General features: G+C 43.2%; 2 protein-coding genes across 2 annotated transcripts in view; both read left to right on the forward strand.

Annotated features, from left to right (window-relative positions):
* Positions 1-186: 186 nt before the first annotated feature.
* On the forward strand, positions 187-3875 carry qtrt1 (queuine tRNA-ribosyltransferase 1; the record flags this gene model as incomplete). Its single annotated transcript, XM_083978138.1, has 9 exons — positions 187-474; positions 584-652; positions 780-918; positions 1014-1208; positions 1583-1721; positions 1829-1904; positions 2014-2123; positions 2314-2398; positions 3217-3875. 9 exons carry the CDS (start codon positions 187-189, stop codon positions 3367-3369), a joined length of 1254 nt encoding a protein of 417 aa, XP_083834264.1. The 3' UTR covers positions 3370-3875.
* Positions 3876-5727: 1852 nt separating this feature from the next.
* kcnt2b (potassium sodium-activated channel subfamily T member 2b) overlaps positions 5728-27221 on the forward strand; it is a gene marked incomplete at both ends in the record, with an annotated part of 36194 nt that continues 14700 nt past the window's right edge. The window contains 13 exons of the mRNA XM_083976380.1: positions 5728-5816; positions 16051-16130; positions 17039-17141; positions 17477-17539; positions 18425-18473; positions 19009-19068; positions 19845-19919; positions 20227-20310; positions 20652-20746; positions 21357-21537; positions 24397-24561; positions 26002-26138; positions 26703-26766. Coding sequence (XP_083832506.1) covers positions 5728-5816; positions 16051-16130; positions 17039-17141; positions 17477-17539; positions 18425-18473; positions 19009-19068; positions 19845-19919; positions 20227-20310; positions 20652-20746; positions 21357-21537; positions 24397-24561; positions 26002-26138; positions 26703-26766 — 1245 coding nt within the window. The remainder of the gene's footprint in view (positions 5817-16050; positions 16131-17038; positions 17142-17476; positions 17540-18424; positions 18474-19008; positions 19069-19844; positions 19920-20226; positions 20311-20651; positions 20747-21356; positions 21538-24396; positions 24562-26001; positions 26139-26702; positions 26767-27221) is intronic.

Here is a 27221-nt window from a genome sequence, read left to right on the forward strand (position 1 = left end):
GTATAGGCCCGCCTCTTGAGGAAACCCTGCGATCCTATTGGCTGATTCCACTGCCTCTCCACAGAACCAGGGCTCTGATTGGATAAACAAAAGGCGTGCCTTTCGTTCTGATCAAATTGCTGATCTCTGATTGGTCGAGGCGGGCCGTCAATTTTCATCCGCCTCGCGTCATATGTTCGCTACAACATGGCTGCCAGCGTAGAGTGTGGAGCAGTTAGAAATACTTCAGAAAACCACATGTCCCTAAAGAAAGCTCTGTCGGCCGCTTCTCCCCTGAGTTTGAGAATAGTTGGTGAATGCTCAGTGACGAAAGCAAGAGCATGTGATCTAATACTGCCTCACTCCGCTGTCAGTACCCCGGTTTTCATGCCAGTCGGGACTCAGGGCACCCTGAAGGGGATCACTGTGGATCAGCTGGAGGGTCTTGGATGTCAGATTTGTCTGGGGAACACATACCACCTGGGCATGAGACCGGTAGGGGACACTACTAATATCAACCAGTCCATATTTTCTTATGATTTAGTTAAGGCTGTACCAATTCGTGGCATTTTCTCACATGCTTTTTCCAATTTCATTCATACAGGGACCTGATTTGATCGAGAAAGCCAATGGTTTACATGGGTTCATGAAGTGGAAGAGAAATCTTTTAACTGTGAGTGTGTGGCTACCCCTAAATCAATCAATCACAGGTGATGAAAGGAACTGAAGTTGTGTGAGTTGTTGCTGTTGTTGATTTGTGGTGACCTTATTTTTGTGTTTCATTTTCCTCCTTCTAACAGGACAGCGGAGGCTTTCAGATGGTGTCTCTTGTTGAACTCTCAGAGGTCACAGAGGAAGGGGTCAAGTTTAAGTCCCCTTACGATGGCAAAGAGATCCTCCTGACTCCTGAGAAGTCCATCGGCATACAGAACAGCCTGGGTCGGTGTTAAAGGCTACAGATTTGGACCTTCCCTTTGGTTTATTTTTTAGTGGCTAACAGACAACCTCTCCCATGTTTCTCTGTGCTTTTCCAGGATCGGACATTATGATGCAGCTGGATGACGTTGTCAGCAGTACGGTTACAGGACCACGGGTGGAGGAGGCCATGCACAGATCTATTCGCTGGCTGGACCGATGCATTGGAGCCAATAAACATCCGGACAAACAGAACCTTTTTGCCATCATACAGGGAGGGCTGAATGCAGACCTGCGCAAGGCTTGTCTTGATGGTAAACTACTCTTCAGCAGTGCTTTTCTACTTCTGTTCACCTACCTGTAGGCTATCTGGAGTTACCTGGATGGTTGGATCACATTTGTATACTGTAGATCCTAAGCACATATTTGAACACCTTGAAAATCCAGTAATGTAAAATAATTATCTGTAAAGTTTGCATGACTTGTCCTACAATCTTTTACTTCCTGATCCAACCAGAAAGTATGCATGAATCAAACAGGTGGGAGGTTGCCTGCCTGGATAATAACAGTCTTGTTCAAAGGGTCGGGAGATGACAGGAAGGGATAGCTAACAGAAAGTTATACACACATTTTGGCTGCGAGACAGGGTTGAACTTGCGTTTAGGTATCTTCTCCCCCCTCTCTGCAGAAATGACCCAGCGTGATGTTCCTGGTTTTGCCATCGGCGGCCTGAGTGGAGGAGAGGAGAAGGATGACTTCTGGCGGATGGTCACATTGAGCACTGACCACCTGCCGCGAGAGAAGCCTCGGTACCTGATGGGTGTAGGGTATGTGTTAACCTTTTTATGCAGTAAAACCTAAATCAAGACCTGCGCTGCTCATCAGCCGTGATGTTAATTGACATAAAAATGTGTGTGATCCTCACATGTTGCAGGTATGCTGTGGATTTGGTGGTGTGCGTCGCTCTGGGATGTGATATGTTTGACTGCGTGTTCCCCACCCGCACTGCTGTAAGCTCCCTTCGCCTCACAGAGCAGAAAAAAATTGCATTTAAAAGTCAGACTGTTGTAATTCCATATCAAGAACTGATTTCAGACGCTTGTGTTTCCTTTACCTCAGAGGTTTGGCTCTGCCTTGGTGCCTTGGGGATCTCTCCAAGTAAAACACAAGCAGTATGCCAAGGACTTCCAGCCTATAGACCCAGACTGCCAGTGTCCAACTTGCAAGAGGTAAGTTAAAAATCTCTCTGTCAGTCTGGAGGTTTTGTCTCATAGGTTGTTCCTGTTTGCGTTTGTCTAAACATTTTTCTCTTGAGAACAAATGCAGGAAATCTTAACACGCTGTAGAAGACCGTAGATATGTTTCAAGACTTCATCAGTGGGAGGGAGATGTAAACAACATGCCCATCTTCTGTTCCAGACACAGTCGAGCTTACCTGCACGCTCTGTTTAAGAGTGACACCGCGGCCATGCATCACATCACCATCCATAACATTGCTTACCAGGTAAGTGCTGCAGGTCATTGACCAGAAAAGTTCATATGATTCAAGCTTATAATGATCCGTATTTGGTGATTTCCGTCAGAAATGTGTGAATACATTTCATTTTTGCCTATTAGATCATAGTCAGTGGTGGTATTGCACATTATATAAGGAAGGCAGAAGGTTTGATTGCTAAAAACTGAAACATTAAAACAGTTTTATATATTTAACATTTACCTTTTTTAATCGGTTTACTTTACATTTAGTTTTTTTATCTGAAAACTACACATCACTGTTTCATTTTCGAGTACTATTCGTTTTCTGCAGTTGTGCCACTTACATAAAGTGTTTCATAATCTGACAGGAACGCAGCAACAAATGTTGAACTTTTCAAATGTATGTGATGAAATTTTTATCATCGCCTCAGTCACACCAGTTAAATCCTTCAAGACACACCCCACACACTCCAAAATGGCACAAACTTGCTTTGCTGCTCTGGCATTATCAGGACAATGAAGAGTCTCCTCCTGTGACAGATTAGACCCAGAATACCCTGTTCTTGTGAAGAGGCAATAACAGATACTGTCTGTCCATGTTGGGTGGGCCACTCAACCAGTTTGAAACTCCACAACAAATATTTCACTGCTGTGAAATGTGTACACCACATCTAATGTGTTACCATGTTAACCATTAGCATGTAAACACTTGAGCAATATCCTGTGTTGATGCTGTCTTGACCCATAGCTGACCCACACACGCTGAAGAGAAAGTGTTTTTCCGCTGAAGATCAGTAATCACATTATTTTTTTCTTCCACAATTAATCAAACATCTCTGTTTACAGCTCACCCTGATGCGCTCTGTGAGACAGAGCATTGTGGAGGACCGATTTCCTGAGTTCATACGGACTTTCATGAAGCGAATGTTTCCATCTCGTGAGCAGTACCCCAGCTGGGCTGTGGACGCTTTGGCCTCTGTCAATGTTACACTGGACTAGAAGTATTTTACTCCAAAGATAAATGTCAAACGGTGACTCAAAGATTTTTTATATCTTTTAAATGACCTTTTTTTTTATGGATGATTGTTTTCTACTCTGTGTATCTATGTTTGTACATTGCGTCACCTGTTGTGTTGGTGTTGAGGAGGAGAATGGCTTTTGATATGAGGGGATAAAGTCAGATTGTCCGTTACCACAAGCTTCTTTACTCAGCCTCTGCAAACTGTTGTCAGAGTACACATTATGATAATGTGAGATTGAATTGCGCTGAAATGAGGTTTGAAACACATGAACTATCTCCTCCGATCTGCTCAGACACTTTTTTGTTGTTACCATGGCTACACAGCTAGGCCCACCCACTGGAACCAATTTTTTTTTTTTTTTTTTTTTTTTTTTTGGCCTCCTGTCAAACGTCTTTGTAGTGTTTTAAAATGTTCTTTTCTTTTTGTGGCTGAGCATCTTCCAGAGATATTTTGTTTTCTCCTAATGCTCATTAATAATAAATCCATCTGTCGGCTGCTGTTTTAACACTGACCACCACTATAGTCGTCACATATCTGTTTGATCAGATGAATGGACCTGGCCTGGCTGCAGATTGTGTGCCTGTGTCATGATGACCACCAGAGGGCAAAGTAGACAAAACCAGTGACAGTAAAACTGAATGATAATGCACTACAAGTTTCCTAATGGAGCAAACAGCAGTTCAGTTCCCTCAGAGTGGGAACAACACATGATTACAGGTGGATAGATAACGTCACCTATATGAAAAACACAATAAATTATTCACATGCTAAATTGTGCGTATAGCTAAACCGCTGTTGACATCTATTGTCTGTTTTTCTTTTTCTCGTCACTCAACAGTCCACTCTGAACTCCTGAGCGAAGGTTTTTGTCAGGAGCTGACAGAGGTGGCGGTTTATCAAGGCTCTTTTGTGTGCGATTAATATTAATCATTGAGAGTTAATTTGAATAACACCTGTTGTCCATGGCTTTGAGTCAACAGCCCTCTCAAGCACCACATTTGAATTTCATTACTGCTTCTGTTGTGACCAGAGGCTGTACAAGATTAAACCTGTGACATGCACTGAGTGGCAGCCAGACTAATATTTACCACAGCAGTGAGTGCACACAATAGAAACTGTGCTTTTGGTGTATAATGAAAGTAGTTTACAAGTGGTTGCAAGCTTGATTAAAAACATTCATAAGGAGAATTATGCCATATGCCATCATAATGGTGAGTCCATGGTGAGCTTTCTGTGCTCTTTTACATTATGAATCCCCTCTCCTGTTCACAGAAACTTCTTTATTTTTTTTGAGTGTGATGATTGCATTGCTTTTATTGTGTTTTTCCCTCGAGTATCCGCTGCTCCACAGTGTGTTTTGATTATATTTAGCATATGGATGCTCAGTGAGACGACAAAAGCACTCAGTAGCTTCGTTGGCAAGCCGTGTAAAATCACGTTAAGTGTCTGAAAATGAACGCGCACGACCACAGCTTTGTGCTAAATAAATTGGATGTGTTCTCTCTATAGCTCAGCAAGACAATTCCCAGCATGCCACGTGCTGTTTCCTTTAATTGGCTTTTTAAAGAAGAGCTACAGCCATATCTTTTTTATTATTTTTATAGAAGCCCAGCTGAAATAAGGCAAACTGAGGCAAGAAATAATGAATCTACAGCCTGGAAGCGTCATTGGAGACTCGTGGTGACAGATGCGCGCAGGTTTCCTCAGAAGTGTGATGGACATGTGTGAGGATCACGTGTGTATGGTTGACAATATCATCATTATTCAGGATTACAGTGAACTGCGGGGATGTGTTGTGCATAACGCAGCGCAGATGTTGATGGAGAAGGCACATTTTGGAGTCTAGTTTTTCGGAATTGTTGTGTTATTACTTGTCATTTGTAAAATTAAAAGTCGTCGCAACAGTAAGATAGTGAGTATTCCTCAGCGGTTGGTTAAACATTTGCAGTCAGTGCGTCCATGCGGAGCTCAGCCGGGGAGGATGCTGGTGTTGAGAGAGACCAACCAGTTGCTCTCCAGCTGTCACAGTAAAAGTGGAGCCTCCCCTGTACGCACCGACGGATGAACATCTTCGACCTGTTGCCTCGGCTGGGAGAAAAGTAGAGCTGCACTGAGACGGGTGGAAAAAGAGAGAAGTTGGTTTCTTCTGTTTAGGAGGGAGATCGAAGACGATACCATGAGGTGTATCAATGTGTTCTTTATTAATCTGCGTTTTGAATAGCAGAGGGAAACGGGGAAACGGAGCCGGAATTGGGGTGTCCACCTCCTCAGAGTGGAGGTTCGGGTTTGCCGTGATATCTGTCTCTGCCTGTGGAGTCTGAGCAGGAGGAGGACCATGGTCGAACTGGAGAAGGAGGTGCTCCCGCTGCCCCCTCGGTACCGGTTCCGAGACCTGTTGCTCGGGGACTGGCAGACCGATGACAGGTAAGGATGCAGCTGCTTGCACCGTTTACGCACGGCGCGCTGATTCCTCTGCGCATCTGTGCGCCATGAGAGCAACGTATCATGTCTAAAAAAAAAAGTACTCATTTGTTTTGTGTTTGAATTTTCTCCCTTTCATCTCATGAACTCGCCCGTAGCTAATTATGTGTTAGGGTATCTTACTGTCAGCTGTGCACAAGCTGCAGCAGCTTTAATAATGCACTATTATCACACCATTAGAGAGAAGATACCCAAAGAGATCCAAATACTAAATACAAATGCAGGAATATCCATTCAATTTATTTTGTATTTAATTTAAAATCATTTGGTGGCATCCTCCAGGGAGGAAATGAGAAGTGACCAGATAGACCTCTAGTAGGCCCCCGTGTTACTCCTCCTGCCATATAATTCCTTAGATTTGCTGTGAACCATCTGCCACCTGGACAAGCAATTTCAAGTGGGTGCTCTCAGTTACTGGCAATTAACCTTTGCTTACACTCCATTTACATGGACTGTGGGTTTTGACGTGCCATGTGATAGGTATTGCTTAATTTGGTCGTTTCATTATGGGCTCTAATGGAAAGCCTTAACCTTCATTTCACGAGTGGTGTCTCCCGTTGCTAGGTGGAAATGAGGACCAAAATGCTTGTGGACTTGAGTGGGTGTTTTAGATCAGATAATTGGGGAAACCTGCCACTGAGAGCATGGAAGAAAGGATCAATTCAATTCCAACCAGGATTTTGACATTTACCATACCTGCAATCTGTCAATAATATTATAAATTAAATTATTGTATTTTTGAATATATTGAAACCTCCCAATATGCCACAGTTTGTTCATTCATGTGATTAATTGACTGATGGATTTTCTATACTGAATATTTATATTCTACTACTATTTCACCACGTATCTGTATCTCAACCTCTCAAATGATCAGGTTTTACAAAGCTGGAGTCTAAGCAGGCCCCCTGCTCCTCTGGCCCTCTGTAATTTGTCAGCTGATGCCTAAAGACTAATGTTTCAGGACCAGAGTGCAATGTGATCTAAGACAGATGGAGGCACAGCTTTTACCCTGTAGAGGTCCATGAGACTTTTGTTTTTATCATCTTGATCCTCTAAAAGAGGTTGAGCAAAGACAAGAATGTGCTGCTGACAACACAGCGGATGACTTCGCTAAAATGAATGCCACAGAGAGAAAACAGGCAGTGGCAGTGGCAGTGTGTTGTATGTGTGTGTGTTGTGTGTTGCGTTTGGTTTGGCGGCTGCTGCTGAGACAGTTGGAAAGGATAGTGTGTGAGTGTCAGCACCACAGATGTGCTGTAATAATCTCCAAACACATGATGTGGGTGAGTGTTTTCAGGGATATCCTGATGTCAGTCACTTTGACGGCTCTGCAAGGCGTCGAGGTTCCAATTAAACTTGTGTGGGCTGTGTGTGTTACATTTATTTAGTCACTCTGCAGAGCTGTAACATCCTTTGCTTACATGCTTGTTTCATACAGTAGATGCATCCGAGTTAGGAGCAATTGATTCTGGCATATAGTAGAAATTTATGTGCAATTATGTCTCTATCTGTGTGTGAACATCTGTGCGCTCGCATGCTTTTATATAAATGTCTAGACACTTGCGAGAGAGAGAGAGAAAGAGCAATTGTCAGAGGGTCAAGATGTTGATGTCAGTGCCCAGGGAATATTAGCTGCAATAAAATGGACTGATTAGAAGGAGAGCGAGAGCAGTGATTGATAGTGACAGAAAGTTTAATTATGCCTGAATCACACAGAGTTTGTCTGCCATGGTCCATTAATCTGGGAGTGCACTTTAAGTAACACCTCCGACCCCCTCTTCCCCCCTCCCCCATTCCCCACCAGTGGCCGCAGGTGCACAGATGCCACCGTATGACAGCGCCGTATACCAGCTCAAAAACGCCCTCACACATCAGTATGTCAACATGTGTGCGCATAACTTATCTCCCTGACACGTATGGCTGCACTCTGGGAAAACATATATTACTGAGTCGTATAATCCCACTTCTGTCACTCGTCTTTCTGGAGGGCCTTCTCTCTGTCCTCCCAGCCTCTCAGCCTGCATCCTCCACAAGTGCATGTGTGTGTGTGTGTGTTGGAAGTGCTTTTGTGTGTCCATATGTTGCCCTCTTTTAACCCTCCTCTGCATCTTAGTCTTGATTGAAGTGCCTCCGATACCATGCTTTTCCCCCTTTGAAGAGCTCTCCTGCACCTCAGTGGAATACGTTTTGTGGGAGCCACTGAAAGGCTCTCAGGTGAGGCAATTTTCAGCACAGACTTTTAAAGGCGAGGGGTTGATTTAATAATTTATTTCACGCATACAGATCGCCACTCCTCCTGATTTGCTGCTATCTATAGATCCTCAGTCCCCCCCCCCCTCCTTTTTTTTTAAACCTCTGGCAGTGTTTTCTAGTTTTAGTAGACCTGTGTCCTGGGGTGTTGTACTGTACTATGTGTGTGGTGGAGTTCCCTTTCCCTCATGAATGTTTTATACTTTAATTTGACACTGCACTCTGTATTGAAACAATATTTGGCTAAAATATGCAAAAGTGCAAATATTAAACCAAGCAAAATTAAAATTTTCTCTGTTTTCTCTGCACCGACTGAAACAAGGTCTCTCTCCCAGACACAATTTGAACGGTTGTCTGCAGTCAGAACAGCCAATTATCATTATCTGTGTGTGTAGCACTCTTAACTTATATCAAGATTGTAGCTGGTAATTGATCAGTAAGTGAAAGTGTGTCTTCTGTTTACAGAAATGTGTCGGGGACAGAGAAGTAGGAGCATGTTAATGCCACTGTTGCGAACACACAGACACCATTTATATTTTCTGGCAGTGAGTCAGAGGCTTGTGTTTTCAGGAAATGCCAAATGACTAAACAATTAAATACAGATCTTTTTCAGGCTGATGATAAGGATTTTAGCAGTCAGGGGATTGTGTGTTTTTCACAAAAATGAACTCAATATCAACTCCTGAAATGAATGAATATTATTTTGGTTGATATTAACATTAATCCTTGACTTTGTGCAAATCCTCCCACAGCTGCGTTAAATATAAATAGCTAGCCTGTCTGCAGCACCTTTTCTTGACAAATTAACTTATTTCCTGCATTTTCTGAATACTTAGCAGAGTGATTCTTCTGGCTTATTGAATAGCAGTTACTGAACGACAGAATTGCAGGGCAATCAGAGTCAGTGGCATGTTCATAACAGCCTAGGAACACACAGGATTCCCCGCACAGCTCCACTTGTATGTCAAATTTGTCACAAGTGAAATGAAATACAGCAGAGCCTCCATTGTGCCACAATAGACCAACTCAGCAGGGGTTTTCCTCAGAGTCCAGGATTACCATACAAATGACAGGCTTTTGTCCTTAAAACAATCTCTCATTGGCTGTCGCCTCCACATCTCCTCTCAATCAATCTCTGTCTCAGTCTGCACTGCCACCCGCTCCCTACACATGTTCCTGCTCATCTTGCCTCCTCTTTGGTTCTTCTAAGCCGTAGTCTAGGTCAATGAAGAGCATGATCCATCAATACTGTCAATACTGCCAATCCTTTTTTTTTTTTTGGACTGTACTCTGATTTAGACGTTAGAGTCTTTCAGGGAAACTTTCAAAACTCACTCTCAGTCATACCATTTACAAGACGGTTTAGAAAGCTGATACTAATCTCTGTCAAGAACTGTAGAACCAGGGATGTATTACACCTCATGTCTGCAGAGCTGGAGCTGACATAAAGGAAAGTTATTAGCAATACAGATGGCTTGTGTGATGAAAAGAGTCGCTCTGTGAAAAGGTGATTTTATCAGATTTGAAACCGGGTGAGAGAGAACGGTGATGAGGAAGAAGACAGGCCTCATAACTTGTGTCATGACACCCCCTGCTCCTCCAGCCTCATAGCACAGCCCATAATTCAAAGTTATCTAAGTTGAGTTAACTTAAAGACACTCAGTGGCTGATGGGAGTTAATTGGGTGGGGGTGGGGCAAACTCTCTGATAAAAACCAAAGCATAAGGCCTTACGAAGGTCAACTCCTATTAATTAAAAAAAAAGAAAAAGAAAAGAAAAGCCTTCTAAAGACAACATGCTAATTAATACTGGCAAATGAGGAAAGGTTTCCAGTAGGGTAGAACATTAAAGCTACGTCTGCTTGAGAACAAATGAGAGGCCATGGTGGGAAGATGGAGGGCTCACATCACAGCCTGTGCAAGATCTTTCAGTTGCACATGACGTCTGGTGAACATGAGGCGCTGCTTCTCTGTGTAAAGTACACACAGGACATTACCTGAAGGCGGATTGAGCGACACTTCAGTTTTGTCGCACAGCCAGAGTTTATTAAATCCCATTCTTTGTTCCTTGTACTCCAGCAACCCCTTGCATCCTGTGGCAAGGCGCAGACAACCTAGTATACAGTATACATATACAGTAAAAAGACATAGAAACAAATTGGATATATATTAACTGTATCTTATTTATTGTTGTTGTTATAGCATTACATTAGAAATAGCCCAAGGCTGTAGAGAGAGCAGAGTCAATGTGGGGTGTGTCTCCGGTCATCCCGAATCATTGCAGTTTTATTTTTAGAGATGTCTTTCTGCCCACCAGCTTTAATAAGGCATTTAATTCCCCAACCAGTCTTTGGGTTAGATGAGCACTGTCAATACTTTATGAGCTTTCCTGCTGTGGATACTAACACAGCCATGCATGTGTCTGAGCACTCCTTAGCTCTGGCGGTGTTGGATGTTGCCGGAAGGTCCTTGTGGCATCAGAACAGGAGCAAGGAACTGCTGCTGTGCCGCACTGATGTTGTGTAGTACGGGGGTGGAGGGGGGGGGGGAGATCACAAACACAGTTGTCCGCTAATCGCAGCTCCCTATTCCCAAACTAAGTTAGCCTAATACACCACAGGAGTTGGCTTTCCAATCCATGCAAGCCTCAGAGACACCAGAGACAGGCAATAGAGAGGATTCCTCTCATGTTTCACTCTTGTTGCGTTGCACGCATCGCCCTCAGAGCGGTAATTTGAAGACGACTTTGAAACAGATTGATATCTCATGTTGGTTTGATCGAATCTGAAATGTCTGCGCAAATGTGAGGCTAATTTAATCTGACGGGACAGGGAGATACAATGTCATGGGGTGGCTTTAAATGCAGCTGCGCACCAATTCAAAGCCTTATTATGTTTCATGCTATAGGAGGATGAATACAAATGTGTTCTGAAGTTGCCAGTTTCTGTGAATTCAACAGGTGAGAGGAACCTCTGCAGCAACAGTTGTGTTATGTATACAGTCCACATTCAGGTAAACAAGAGGAACTGTGTAAACGTGTCAGCAGATGCTCCCGGGTCGTGAATGATAATGTCAGGGAGGGATGAGGCAAGGCTGATTACGTCAGGGAGCAGAGTGGTGGTGGTGGTGGTGGTGGTGGAGAATAGCTGGAGCTCTTCCACTGATGATATATGGAAAGTTTTAATCCATGGGAACCCAGAGGTTGTTCAGGAAATGGCTCTGAATAAAAAGCTACAGGACACGTTTACTTACTGTCATTACAGTGAGGGATGCATTACATATTTCTTGTAAATGATGAGTGTCACTTTGCTTCTGCAGTATGCCTGAGCAGCTCAGGTTGGAGATGTAGTGAATGTAGGAGGCGATAGACAATGGAAGATGAACTAGTACATTAATCGTCCCTGACATGGACCGGTTAAGTTTCCCCCTTTGGTTTGAAAGCGACTCTTAAAAGGTCTCAGTAATTGTTGAGTTACAATGAAAGCACTTGTTTTATTGGAGTGTCGAAATCAATTTCTGTGTCAGTGATGAGTGCTATTAAAATCACTGGATGTTTTCTTCATTTCATCCCACCGTTCAGTCAGCATAAACCTGTGCACTGAAAAGAGAGAAATGCACCAGAAGAAAAGGTTCTTCTTTCTGTAACAGGGAAGATATATACACACTTTTTCTTTCTTTCTTCCTTTCTTTCTTTTCCCCACCTCCCATCAACACACACTAATTTGTGCGATGGTTGTGTATCTGGGTCAGGGACAAGCTGTCCTTTCGACTATTGGTTGAATGAGGCAGAGTGCACCTTGCCTCTCTTAAGCTGTAACAGGGGGCCTCATGGTGATGTGCAATTTATTTGCCTCTTGTCGTCCCATTGAATTCCCACAGCCCTCATTTGTAGTCCCCATATTATTCTATGTCTTTGTCTGCTTTTTTTCCCCGCAGACTTTTCTCTTTTACCTATATCCTCTTTTTTCACAGAGGATCTCCTGTTTACCCATTCGTCTTGAGCAGTACACTATGCTGAGTAATAAACTTCAGACTGGTTTATGGGCAATGGGAATTGTCCGTCGAATGGTTCCTCTGAAGCTACACATTTCTTTCATTCGATGGGAACGGCTTCTCTAAAAATAACATTTCTACTTGTGCACTCGTGTCCATTCCTTTCTTTTATGGGTTCAAAATCTTTCCATTCATCTTTCATTTTTTCTAATGGGTGCACCTTAAAAGGTTTGAGGAATATGCCAGGTCAGTCGTTCGTCTTTGTTTCCATATTGCAGCAGCTCACATTACTCAGTATAGACCTGCCTGCAGCCTCTAGGTGAATTTATGTCCATATTTACGATTGTCTTTTCTAGATGGATTAACACTTTTATGGATTTCTTTATTGAAGGCATACTTCAGATATTTGTTTGCTTTCCAATAATTAACATGCAAACCTCGATATCATAGATTTTGCTGAGGTTTACCAGGTGGAATGTTTCCCACTTCACCAGCATGCACTGTTTCCGCGTTGTGTTTAGAGGTTGTGATGAGCAAGTGTTGTGCTGCTGAGCACACACAGATTTGGTTTTTTTCTGTAGTCTCTTCCACTGTGTCATTAGATGGCCAATGCTGTGTCATTATGGAGCACAGGCATGGGTGGAAGCAGCAGGAGAACAAGGTTCATCTCTCCCTCTCTCTATCTCTCTTTCCCTCTCTCTCTCTCCCTCTCAAAGATCCTCCTCCGCATGTCCCTGTCTGTCTGTCCATCTGTCTGTGTCTATTAATTTGTCTGTATTTTTGTCTGCTCTGTCTCTCTCTCCCTCTCCGTGTCTCTCTCTTCTATCAGCCTTTCAACCCTCAGAGTGCAACATGCAAATATGCAAATGCAAATCCTTTCCCCAGGCTTGGGTTTGAAATGCTATGCCATGCCCCCTTACTTCATGTAGTCTAGTTTCCAGCTGCTAAACGTGCTGGCTTTGCTTTATTAAGCCCCTCAGATTATCTTAGTTGCCTGGTTTGAAATAATTAGTTTGACAAACATGTATTTTGAGCGAGGAGAGTGAAACACACCTCTGTGGGGGTTGTTCTCCCATGGTGATGAATGATACACTTACTGTAAATTGTTGTTCCTTATTCCGGTGACATTTACTTAATCTTTTTTCCTTGTGCTTTTGGAGGAGCTCGAGGGCTGTTGGCATGTGGCTGTTAGTCCAGAGGTGCCGTCGTGATGAGCATGTGTGTCTTTTGTTTTGAAATAATGCTCTTTATGATATTTTAATGTGTTTTCTCCCCCACCAGATGAAAGATCTCAACTGTCAATCTGTCTTACCAACTCTCTTTATTGGGCTATATTTCCACTTTACTTTTCACCCTCTGTTGTACACTCAAGTGGAAAAGCTCTTACTTAGAGAAACACATCAAGGACAAAATGACCTCTGAAATTAACCTTTTCCCTTAGGAAGAGGTTATCTTCTCACAGAGCCTGAGGAGGCTTTAAGGACTTTGATGAAGAAAAGAAATCCAGGGACGGCTTGATTTAGGGATGTATGTCACTTTAAGTGTCCTACGGCATCGGTCGGACGTTAAGGTGCGGTGTCTGATGGATTTGGTTGTAAAACGCACATTAGCTTGATGGAAAGCAAACATTTAAGCATGTACCATTTTCACTTTTTTTATGAGATGATAACCTAAAAACCTGCCACAGAGGAGCTCTTCAGAGGAAGTCAACACATAAACTTTGAGACTACTGGATCCAGCAGAGCTGTAGCACAGTGTAGCTGTGGGAAATCCAACAAAATACATTATCATAATATATTATCATCATGTTTGGGTGTGCACTTAGAAATAGGATGGCTCTAGAAGCTTGCAGGAATGGTTGTTTACTTAGTATTATATTGTAATAAACAGAGTTGTATTTGATTATAATTTTGATAATTCAATTGACATAAGAGTAGTGTGCATGCTATTGAAACAAAAATAAATTAATGTAATATTTCTACGTTATACATCACATCTTCCTTCTTAAAGTCTTACTTTTTTGGAGTTTATCTCACCTGTTGCAAACTTTTACACATCAGTTAACATTTCTCTGCTTAGCACATCCTATTAATAAATGATATAATGAGACAGCAGGTATTCTGCACCCTGCTTTTTTTTTCTATGGATGAGTAATAATATACTCTGCAGGAACTGATAAAAAAAAAAGTCACCCCGTGCTTATTGCCACTATGGTATTGACTGTGTGATTGCTCTGTGCATGAAAGAACTCATGCAGTCATCTAGTCGATTAGCTCAGTTCGACTCATCACATTCAGAAGGAAGCACACACAATCTTTCTTTACTTTCCCCGCTGTCTATACCAGTAAGTCCTGCAGGGCGACACAATGTCTCCAGCAATTCATACAAAGTCATTTTCTAATCAAAAGGTGCAATTACACACCCATGGGCTTTTTTTCCCCAACTCAAGCCAGGGGAGGTGTGTGTGTGTATCTGCACGTTCTCCTGTTATCTGTCATGTGTGCAAATGTAGTATTGTCAGTGGGCTGCTCAGACAGCGAGAGGGGGGCGGGGGCGGGGGCGGGGTCGTCAACAAGTTGGAGCGAGGGCTATCGGCTCCGATGGCTCAATAACACACTTTCTGTAGGCTACTTGTGTTTGTTCACAGCTGCTCATGTGAGAGGGAGGGGAAAAGACAACGAATCCAGTGTTGCCATAGCAACACTGAGGGAAAGCCCCTCCACCCCCACCCCCCCTGACATATACACCCCCCACCCAACCACCCACCCACCCCCAAATGCTGCTGGGAATATGGTGCAGTTTTTTTGGTTTTTGGTTTGCGTGAGTACGCGTAGAAGAGTCACTGTGGAACCCTGGGAAGCCCACCGCGTTCCCACCGCGTTCCCACCGCCTTCCCGCCCCCACACCCCCACACCGCCGCCGCCTCTTCCTCTTCCTGCAGACGGGAGAATAGATTGCAGTTGTTCTGCCTCTCTTTCATCTGTCTGTGCTGTGAGGAGACCACCGGTGAGCCAGGCCTGGGGTTTTTCATCCTCATGCCTGAGTCATCCACTCATTCCCTCCATAGCATGAAAGAAGAGCCACTGAGAGCCCCCACTCCCACCACTACCCCCCCCTCTCTCCTGAGGTGGTCAGACAGGAAATACAGTCACCCCTCTGTGTGTCTGGTTATGTGACTCCACGCATGTAAGAGCCGTCTGAAGAGTGTCTCGTTGTCATTTCCATCATGTCCTCTCCTTGTACGCGCTGATGTCAGATTGGCCTGTGAATGGTCTAATAATCCTAATGACCTGGTTGCACCCAGGTGTGTGTTTTAGGCCTGCGTGCATGAGTGTGTGTGTATGTGTGTGTGTGTGTGTGTGTGTGCACGTACAGTAGGTGTGTGTGTCCCTCTAACAGGATGGTGCCAGAATGAAAAGGGAGAAAGAGCAGTAATTATGGCCTCCCATGTTCAGCAGAAACATCAGAGGGAAGTAATTTGTTGCTCTATATTTAATCAGTGGAGATAACGAGACTGACTGCAGCTGTCTGGGCCTATGGGCAGGAGGACAAGCAGGAACACCATTTCCTCCAAAACCCATTAGTCTTTAATGTAGCCAGTCACATTGTCTTATTTCCATACTTTCTTAGTGTTCAAATAATCATTATCGCCCCCTTTCTATCTCCAATTTGCTCAATTGTGCACTTTTTCTTCGTCACCTTTATTCTTCTTTGCATTGTCTCCCGCCCCGTTTTGCTTGATTTCTCTTGTCTTTTGTCCTTTGACTTGACTCCATGAAAAAAAGTATTTTATCTCCTCAATCACCTGCAGCGCCTCCTGTAGACTCTCTCTCTTATCTCCAGCTACTCTCTCACCCTCTTCCTGCCCATCTCTCCATCCCTTTCTCTCTCTCCTCCTTCTCTCTGTCTCTCTCTCTCTCTCTCTCTCTCAGGGTGCAGGTAGAGTTCTATGTGAATGAGAACACGTTCAAGGAGCGCCTCAAGCTGTTCTTCATCAAAAACCAAAGATCCAGTGAGTTGCCTCCGTGTTTGGGAATCACGCCTCCTCTGTCTGTGTTTATTCTGGGGTTGATTTCCTCACCTTGCTTTCTGTTTTTCTTCCACACGACTTGCTCTAATTTTTTGATTGAAGAGATCTGTTTCATTTTTATGTGTGTGATGCTGTCACGCTTGCTCTGCGTTTCATCACCAGTGGTTCAACTCGCCCGCTATTCCTCTCTCTGACTGGTTTATATGTCTGTGTAGATGACTTAAAAGATCTTTGGACTCATTTATTCAAATGTCACACCTTTATTTTCCTCTACACGACTAAAGTAATTAAAATATTTATTCATGAAACCTTTACTCACAGTGGAGCGACGGATATATGTCAGTTTTATTTTGCACTTAATTAGTTTAATATTAACAGATAATTATAGCCTTCAACCTTTTTTTACAAGCAGCTAATCATTGCTTGAATAACACACTGTAATATTAATATTACTTGAGGTGTAAAGGATGCAAGATTAACTTTGAGCAGATAAAGATAAAACCTTATATTTTCTGCTGCGTTAAGCACCAACCATTGTCAGTGAAGCATGACTGCAGAAAGCTTCATCAAAGAGAAGTGAATTGGTGGTGTTTTGGAGAGCAGTCTCTCTTTTTGCTAGTGGTGACAAATGGCTTATACGAGCTGTTGGTTCCCCAGAGCTCTTCTGTGTTTTTATCATTTGTGTCGTGACTTCTAATACATCTTTGCTGTGACTTATAGGCGCATTATACCACTTCTAAGAACTCCACAGAGATCTATTCAGTGTCACAACTTTGAGCATTTGAAATAGCTATAAAAATGGTTTAAATTTTTAATAAAAACGTGATTTCTAAATAAGTTCTTTCTCATACATTTTTAATGACTGACAGTCTTTGTCTTTGCGATTGCAGGTCTGCGGGTGCGAATGTTCAACTTTTCTCTGAAAGTGCTGAGCTGCCTCCTCTACATCGTCAGAGTCCTACTGGACAACCCGCAAGAGGGACGACAGGACTGGTGAGAGGAAGGGTGATAAAAGGGGGCTTAATGAGGTGAAACAAAGTCTGTGCAAGTGTGGAGGCCTGATAGCAGGGATAGTGCACAGGGTCAATAGATGAGATAACAGTGTGTGTGTGTGTGTATAGACTCTAGTATCCCGTAAAAGGATTGGATGTGAGATTATGGCCGGAGAAGAGAGGGAGGTGGAGATCGCAATCAGGAAAAGTGAACTGATATTTGGACCGAGCAAAGGCTCAGTCCCAGAAGTTTGATAAGAAGCTTTTTTGTTGTTGCTGTTTAGCCATTTTTTTTATAAATTTTTTTGTGTATGTGTTTTTTTTCTCCCAACACAGTGTGAGCGGAGTGAACTGCACGAAGCAAAACACCTCATCCCGCCCCTGGAGTGAGTTTGACTGGTAAGTAGCTATGTGAGTCTCTAATGAGGAGTGATGGCTCTGGCCTGCAGACAGGGACCACGGAGCCGAGCCGCACACCCTGGAGGACCGTCATGTCCAACGCCGGCCCACCGGTCGGAAATGTTGTATAAGGCAATCAATGCGACTTCACTTAACTGATGCAATTCACAATGTTGATATCGAGCATTACAGATCCACATTCATTTGTCACAATCCAACCGTATGGATTAGCTGTCAGCATAATATGTATGTAGTGCCTGTGCAGCCTAATCAACAGTGATCTAGTGGAGATAAAGCATGTAATATACCGCAACAGAGAGGGAGAGAGGAGAGAAACCAGGAAGTGTACGTGGACTTTGGGCTACGCCATGTCTCCTGCTCGGGGACCTATTGATCTAATTGGTGGCTGGTGACACTGGCTAAGCTCTGGCTCCAAATGAATAAGGAGCCTGACAGAGTGAGCTCAGGAAGGGGACGCACCGCCTCCTGCTCCAGGCAGCAGACTTGTAGGAGCAAATCAGAGCGCAGGCAGGCAAGCAGCCAAGCAGCCATGATAAGCCCCAGGGTGTCTTCTAGAGAAAAAAAACTGGTCTTTCTCTCACAATAAGGCTGTAAATTTCCATTTGACTGTGTGAATATTACTTTTCTCCTCCAATATGGGGGTGCTGGCAGCTGTGCACTCCACTGATGTACAATTGTAAACAGCATAATTAAATTTAATGCAATGTCGGGACTAGTGTTCATGATCCCTGTTGAGAATGTTATTGCTTTGGGCAGAACAGGATTAAAAAATATATACATATCTTGTCCATTTAATTTTTGTCTTTCTTTGCCACATTTGCCCTCATCTTCTCTCCGTTACTGTCCTTTTCTTCCGCTCTGCAGGAAGCTGATCATCTGGGTGGATAGGCCGCTGCCGCTGTGGGCACTGCAGGTCAGACAGATCAGTACACTCCCGTGCAAACAAGGCCTTGATGTGTTTACACACATTTCTGCATACATGAGTGCACACACACACACAGGCATAAAATCTGTCTGTGTTCCTTTTTATTCGTTTATGGCCAATTAATTCATGCTGCATCATCGTAAGACTCAAATACATGAAGTCAGACCATTATACTTGACATGTATTCACATTTACAAGTACGATACACACACACACACAACACACACACACACACACACACACACATATTTATGTACACAATCAGACACCAGGCTGTCTGTTGCTTCACTTAAACCTGTTCCCTCTGAAGCTCAATCATCAGCACGCCTACTGATTCCTCCCACGCTCTCCTCTTCCATCTCTGCGACTCCTAATTTCTCTCTCCCTCTCTCTCTCTGGCTATGTTGTCTGCTCTCTGCTCTCTCTCTCTCTGTCTCTCTTTCTCTCTCTCACTCTCTATCTCTACATTCTCTGTCACTCTCCCATTCCCACTCTCTCCCCCTCTCTCTCTTTTTTTGTGCAGGTGCTTGTGGCTTTCATCAGCTTTTCAGAAACTATGTTGCTCGTGTATCTGAGCTACAAGGTGAGTTACTCGTGGCCCCTCAGTGGTCAGTCGGATGCCTTTTGTGACGTCCAGGTGTGTGGGTTTGTGTGTGTGTGTGTGTGTGTGTGTGTGTGGTATGCCTGAGGGGTGGAGAGGAGGACAGGGTGTCTTTGTCCACTTTGCACTCGTCTGCGTGTGTCGTCTCCATTAAACTCAAGTTGTCCTCCCTCCCCTGGCGCTGCAGCTCTGACTCTTGCATTTGGGAAGCACCTCGGCATCCCTTCAGCCTTCCTCAGCAGCACCGTCCTGTTATCGACACATCAGACAGACTTTAGGGGAGGCCCCCGTGTTGCTGCAGTGGGGGACCGATCCATCAACGGGTTGCCCTGCCTTTGATGTACTTGACACTATAAGCCTATGAAGGGGTCTCTCTGCAGATTACTCTGGAGGCTAGAGGCCTTAGCATTTAGAGCTGACTGATTCCTGTGGACATACCCCGTGCCTCTCCACCTACACTAGTCAGATTCAGGTCAGCCATATGCAGGCGGCAGAGACATAAAAACAGCCACGGCTGACATCTTAATTGAATGGCAAAGCTTAGTGGAAACTGAGAAATGCTGCCTCTTCTCTCAAAGGGCACAAGGGAGTTATATAAGCTTCATGCATCCACCTCGATCTATTCTATGGCGCAAAACGCTGATCAATTCCTCCTTCCGTCTTGTTTCTGCAATCGGGCGAGCTGTTATGTGGTAATCCCCCTAAGGTCGCCATGACAATAGAGTTCCCTGACCCCTGTCTGTGGTTTATGTTTCCAGGGCAACGTTTGGGAGCAGGTATTACGTGTCCCCTTCATTCTGGAGATGATCAGCGCCGTTCCCTTCATGATCACTGTGAGTGGAAGGATACGCGTTACCGAGCGCCGACAGCACAGGGAGTCTCTCAGGCTCACATTTCTGTGTTTTCTCTCTTTTTTTTTTTCTTTTTCTTTTGGCTGTCAAACACCACATTCCCACCCCCACCCCCTTCCTGGAGGTGCACTTCACACATTTAACACCCGCCACAGTAATACAGACACATGCTCACACATTTCTGTTTTGTTTCTGAGTGACAGTATCTACAGTGTATAAAAAATAAATAATAAAAATAAATACAAGTGATGAGACAGAGCAGCTGACAGAAGCTTCCTCCCTTTCACAGGTGATCCTGCCTTCCTTTAGAAACCTCTTCATCCCCGTATTCCTCAACTGCTGGCTGGCCAAACACGCTTTGGAGAACATGATAGTGAGTGAAGCACTGACATCTGTGTTATGTTGTTTTGTTGGTACGCTGTTGCCCCATTTCAGCTCAACAGATTTATCTTAAACACTCAAAAGTAAATCAGTCGATAAATATTCACAGCAACTTTGGTAATCAAGCTTTTCCACACATCTGTTCCATCATGTTAACTACATTTTGCTCTCTAGCTCTTTATATTCCATCGCTTGGTCACGTTCATCTCATTTTCAGTGCATAAAAAAAAAAAAAAAAAAAAAACGCTCATTCACATTTTATCTGGAATGCAGCACTTGGGTTGTTGTGATTTCTGCACATTCTCTCGTTTCCCTTTGTCTGTCTGTTTGCAGAATGATCTCCACAGGGCAATCCAGCGGACGCACTCAGCCATGTTTAACCAGGTGGTGATACTCATCAGCACGCTGGTCTGTCTCATGTTTACATGGTGGGTATATCCTCGCTGCTGACACTGAGCTGAGAAGGGAGGGAGCAGGGAGAGGGAAGAGGGGAAAGGGGAAGCAATAGCCTGATCCATGCAGGAAAAAAAAGAAAGAAATAGGAGAATGGGAAAAGAAAGACAGCAGAAAGGTAATTGGTACCTGTGAGAGTGAGATAGTGCTCTGAAATGACAACTGGCGATTGCTTCGGTGCAGCGGAGGATGTGTCAGCTTGTGGTATATCTGGAGTGAAAGCCCAGGCTAATCCTGAAGATCCTACACACAGCGTGAATTAAGCTCTCTGACCGTCTCAGGGTTGACATTTGCCTGTTGACTCATCTATCCCTTAAAGATCACGATAATACGCACAGCTTGCGCTTGCACACTTAGATATACAAACAGGCTAAACCGTGTCCCACCAAGGCGCTCGGGCATGCATCCACCATCACACGTACCAAAGTCACACACGTTTGCACAGGCGTGAAAGGCAGATCTCTGTGTGTAATTGCTCCCACAAGGCGCTCTCACACTTTTTCCAACATGTGGAGTCTATTTCTCAGTGGTTCTTTTCCTTTCTCTCCCTCGTCTTTCCCACCCTCCTGCCCGAATACCTTACAGCATCTGCGGAATCCAACACCTCGAAAGAGCGGGAAACAACCTGACCCTGTTTGACTCGCTCTACTTCTGCGTGGTCACCTTCTCCACGGTGGGTTTCGGAGACGTCACCCCTCAGATCTGGCCCTCCCAGCTCCTGGTGGTCATCATGATCTTTGTGGCACTCATTGTGCTCCCCATCCAGGTAAGAAACAATGGCAGCAAGGTTTATACCTACTTGCGGATGCGTACGCCACCACCTAACCCAAGACCGAGTTTTAATAATTTACATTATTCCTCAGCTGAAAAGAAAAGAAAATTTTATATAAAATCTATACCATATTTAATTGAAACAAAGTTTAGATTGAACAGAATTAGCACAGCACAGAACCTGCTGAAGTCTCCCACTTTTGACACTGTTGCAACCAAGCTTTCCAGATGGTTACACAAGCAGATACTTTTGTAGAACAATTTTAATTATCTTAAAGTTATTGAATGACATTACATAAACCAAGGAGAACGAGTGACAGAGAGAAACATCAGCGTCCAACTCGACTGAGACAAAAATGTAGTCAATTCCGAGACAAGACCAAGACCTTGAAAATGTCGTTTCCAGACCAGTAACACTATGAATCAAATAAAAATGTTAGGTATTTCTGATACAGGTGAATCATAGAGGTGAGGGCAGCAGCTTCTCTTCAATGATGTATGTTTCCCAGCACTCGTTTCCCAACATCTGCACTAGAGCCTTGTGTACACAACCGATGACAAAACCTGCGTCACACCAGACCCTAGTGTATTTGAGAAGCATATATCATGCTTCAGGCACCACAACAATACACTACCACTACATAAGAGAAAGTCTTAACAGGGAGATTTGACCCCAAAAAAACGAAATTGGTTTGGCGATTGGAGGATCCCTGAACACCACTCAACGGCCGTGTCTTTGGGAGACACAAAATCCAATTTGTTTTCCATGATGAGCCCATTGCAGTCAAGTTAATAACTCTAATATTTCCCCCCTTTGCACAATTATGTGATGACTCATTGCATCCTACGTAGATTTACCAAACTATTTTTATTCAGAGACCAGCGACAGTGTCTTCCTTACTCGCTCAATTCCCCAAATCCCACTCCTGTCATTTAACAGTTCCTCGGAGGGAAGCTCGTGACGGAGAACATCAAGTACCGTTTTTACACACATATGTGCAGAGACTTCTGAAAACACCTTGACAAACATGTCTTTCCCTCTCTATTCTAATGGATGTCCCTTTTTTTTAATCCCTGGTGTATCTACCTGTAGATGTGACAGTTGAAACAGAAGGAATTTCCTCCTGTGTATCAGCTGTACCTGCGGTTATAGGCGAGGGAATCTAACACACACACACACACACACACACACTATTCATGAAGTACTCACAGGTGATTTGGTTTACTGCCAGTCTTGTCTTGCTGTAAATTGGATTTCTTTGTGACGACAACACAACTTTGATAGCTTGTCTTTTTTAATTGCTGTAGGGAGGCATCACACAAAGAACCTGATCAACCAGATATTGAATGTGACGGTTTGAGCCCAAACCTCCACACCAACAAAAGCCATTTACTAAGCATGAAGATACTTTTATTTAACTTGCATAAGCTGACTCATGACAGAAATGGCGATCTGTGCATCACCAACATGGACACCATGTCATCCTCCCCGCTCTCTCTCCCCATCTTTCATCCATAAATACCCCTTGACATTTAGAAACTAGCCCAGCCCCCTCCCCCTTAGCCCCAACCCCAACCTCCACCCTCCCTGTGAGTGTGTTTGCCTGTCTGACTCTGTGTCCTGCCTCCACCAGGAGAGCCACAGAGCACATCAGGATTCAACTACTGTCTTTTTCTTATTGCTGTCTCGATCGGTTTTTCCTGTAACTGAAAACAACACATTAGAGCGCGATAGTCAGGAAATGCCTCTCCTGAAGTCATTTTGTGTCATTTTGAACCTTAAAAGGATATTGATTTGAAAATGAGATGAAAAGATGAAAGCCAACCATTTAGGTGATTTCTTGTTTTTAATTCTGTTTCACCAGTTTGGTAGGAAATTATGATACTTAACGTAAAACAAATCTATGAACACTAAAACAGAGGTTTGATTGTTACATAAGTCAGCATCTGTTCATCAACAACTTCATGTTATGTGTTGTGTTATGACCAGTGCAAGTCTTGGCACCACTTTGGTGAAAAAAAAGGATTATTGGGTTACTTTAATTTTCATACTTGTGGTGAGATAAAGTTTCTTCATTATGGTTCTGGCTAGACCAAAGTAAGAGTGAAAATTTGCAAATGTCCATGTTAATGAGGAGAGAGGGGTGCATGCTGGGTGGGGAGAGTGAACAGTAAAAACCCTGTGCCACTAAAGTTTTGTGGCAGGGGCTCATAATTTACAGCTTTTATTTCACTCACCTTTTTCAGGTTAAATTCCAGAGAGTAATAGTGAGGTAAAAAACAGATTTTCCCTCTCTACAAAAGCACTATGCAATTATAGCGGTTAACTGTGGTACGTTATCTTAAGCTTGTGTATTTTGCTCTTTATCTCGCCATCTACTTACCTGTAGTGGTTGGAAAGGGATATTTTAACTGTAGAGTCTGCAGCAGTACATGTAACAACAGTTATGCAAATTTATGTTAATATTTAAGGTAATATATTCAGTGAAAATGATTGGTGTATTTTTTCAGTGGGAAACTTTAGGATGATATTCTGTCTTGCATCTCTTCATCTGTAAAATTTAAAAACACTTTTGTTCCATCCATCTGTCCACCTGTTCCTCCCCAGCACATTCAAATAAACCCTTCCCCTGTTAATCTCTGCTATCACATCCCACTGTGTCCCACATCCTGAACCAAACCTCCACTTATCTTAATTCCATCAAAACACTCGCCCTAATCAAACGGAAACACTGTACAGCACGAAGGCATTGTTGTGTCTTTTTTTTTTTTTTTTTCCAATACACCACCTGGCCCCTCCCTGCATTTCAGCTGATTTAATCCAATTTCCGTCTGTTGAATGTGATGGATGCAGTTCGAGCAGCTGGCCTTTCTGTGGATGGAGCGGCAGAAGTCCGGGGGGAACTACAGCCGCTACCGGGCACAGACGGAGAAGCACGTGGTGCTGTGCGTCAGCTGTCTCAAGATCGACCTCCTCATGGACTTCCTCAATGAGTTCTTTGCTCATCCACGCTTACAGGTCTCTTCCAAATGTTTTTTAAGTAGGACAAGAGGGGGTTGGCGGTGATGGTGATGGGGTCTTGGTGTACGTGTCTTGTCTGTAATCCTCTCCAGGAGCACAGACAGCTGAGGTTAAGGCCGAGGATTAATACAGCATGAGCACAGATCAAACTGCTCTCTTATTCATGTAGGAGCAGATGAGCGTATTTGCTTGAGGCTGTGTGTGTGTCCTCGCTCAATAAAAGTGTGGGATCACTTTGATTGGTTCGAGTAGTGGGATTTACAGTAGGGTATGTGGCTATAAGTTAGAGAAGAGTATGACACCAGGAGGCATTTTTGTGAGAGTGAACTCTGAGAACTTGCAAGCTAAACTAGATTTAGTTTTCTTACTTTAATATTTAGTTGGTTTAGGCTGTATATGGTCAGAAGTAGAGAAGTGTACTAGCCCATGTTTCATCTGAGAGATCTTTTTGGTTGAAATCAGTCAGATACACATCAGTGTCATTTCATGTTTCTCCATAATTGTAGAGTCTATTCATAAAACTGACAGATTATGCTTACTTGGAGTCCACTTACTAGCTTTAAGCTGCATCTCATGGTCCTCATCAGCGGATGGAGATGCCATGGAGACTATTCATATGTCATTACATGTCCTGAGTCCTATATACAGCTCTGGAAAAAATTAAGGGACTACTCTCAAAATGATCAGTTTCTCTGGTTTTACTATTTATAGGTGTGTGTTTGAGTAAAATTAAATTTAAAAAAAATTGTTTTATTCTATCAACTACTGACAACATTTCTCCCAAAATTGAAATAAAAATATTGTCATTTAGAGCTTTTATTGGCTGAAAATGACTAAACTAGTCTAAATAACAAAAAAAATCAAGTCTTTTCAGACCTTGAATAATAATAATAATAATGCAAAGAAAACATGTTCATATTTATTCCTAAACAACACAGCAAGAATATTTTAACTCAGGAAGAGTTTATAAATCAGTTTTTGTGGGATAATGTCAATGTTTAATCCCAGCAGTGGTTTTTATAATCTTCCTATAAAACCAGATGCGCTTCAGGTGATGACCTCATCAGTGTCTCATTAAGTAGAATGAGTTGTGTTTGTGTTGGTATTTAAAAAAGAAAAGACTGTCATACATGTAGATATGCTTTTAAGAAACATTTGTGAAAGTGGTCTCTTGTTTTTTTCCAGAGCTTTAGTAACTTTGGTTATGATGGTCATGCTTTTTATGTTGCAGAACTTTATCTGTGTAACCAATTGGGAACAGAGAGAGTAAATTGACGGGTCAAGGGTCAAGAATGAACCTTTTTTTTGCTTGATTAAACCATGTCGTGGAAAGGGATAAGCTTAGTCTACCATTATGAAAAAGTCCTTGCCCAAACCTTCCTTGGCCTTTATACAAATTGTTTGTATGTGTGTGTATGTGTGTGCCTGTGTGTGTAGGACTACTATGTGGTGATCCTGTGCCCGGCAGAGATGGATGTCCAGGTCAGGAGGGTCCTTCATGTCCCTCTGTGGGCTCAGAGAGTCATTTACCTTCAGGGGTCTGCACTCAAGGATCAGGACCTGATGAGGGCCAAGTGAGTCCCTGTGAACCAACAACAACAATAACCATAAATGTTAAGCATTAAGATATCAGTCTGATTTAACCCTGTGTATACAATTTGTCTGTCTGTGTGTACAAATCCATTAGAGAAATCTCTGTCGCAAAAAAATAAGTCTTGAAAAGCTGCACACATAGATGCTGGAGCTCATAATTAATTCCCAAATCACCTACATTCTTGAAGTAACAGCTGCAATTATGTATTGCTTACTGTTTACCCCCAGGCTGCTGCTAATACAGCACCTTAGACTGGCTTTGGCGCACGGAAAGAAAAGCAGCGAAAGCCTGTTTGTTTAATCTCTCTGTCTCCGCGCCTCCTACCATCTCATCCGTAAATGGCGTAGGCTTGAAAGACACATTGGTTCGTGTGTTGTTCTATTGTCCTGCTTTTTTATCTTTTGTCCTCTCCCACAATAACATGACAACACCCTCCTTCCTATGTCCTCTCTTCTCATCACCTCCCTGATTCTCTCTCTCTTTCTTTCTTTATTTGTCTGTCTTTCTCGCTCCCGTGGCCACATGCTCTACTAACTGCCTGCAGGATGGACGATGCTGAGGCCTGCTTTATCCTCAGTAACCGGTTTGAAGTGGACCGCATAGCTGCTGTACGTTTCCCCGCTGCTTTGCTGTATCGTCATGACTCCTCACACTGAAAAACAATCAGTATATTAAGTCTTCTTGCCTGGACCAATTCTGTTTTTCTTTAAAAAATAATAATAAAAAAAGCACACACACAAAATCAACAGAAAAAATCCTGTGGTTGTATTTTTCTGGAGTGAACTGCTTTATTTCAGAACATCACTTCATTAAAATTCATTAAAGCAGGATTTGATACAAGTGGATTTAGATCACTGCACCGGCTGACTGGCTTGTTGCTTTATTTTCTCTAACGACTTTCCACTAAAATATTAATTGCATAGTAAAAACAAATTAAACCGGGAATCAAAGAAACTCAGGCTTGACATTTAAGAGACATTACAAACAGATATTATGGGGAACTGAAAAGTCCTGCATAGGAAACACCAAAGCACTTAGAGCTGACTTCAAAGCAGTGTACTGA

This window comes from Trachurus trachurus (assembly GCF_905171665.1).
Source record: "Trachurus trachurus genome assembly, chromosome: 8".
Taxonomy (NCBI): Eukaryota; Metazoa; Chordata; class Actinopteri; order Carangiformes; family Carangidae; genus Trachurus; species Trachurus trachurus.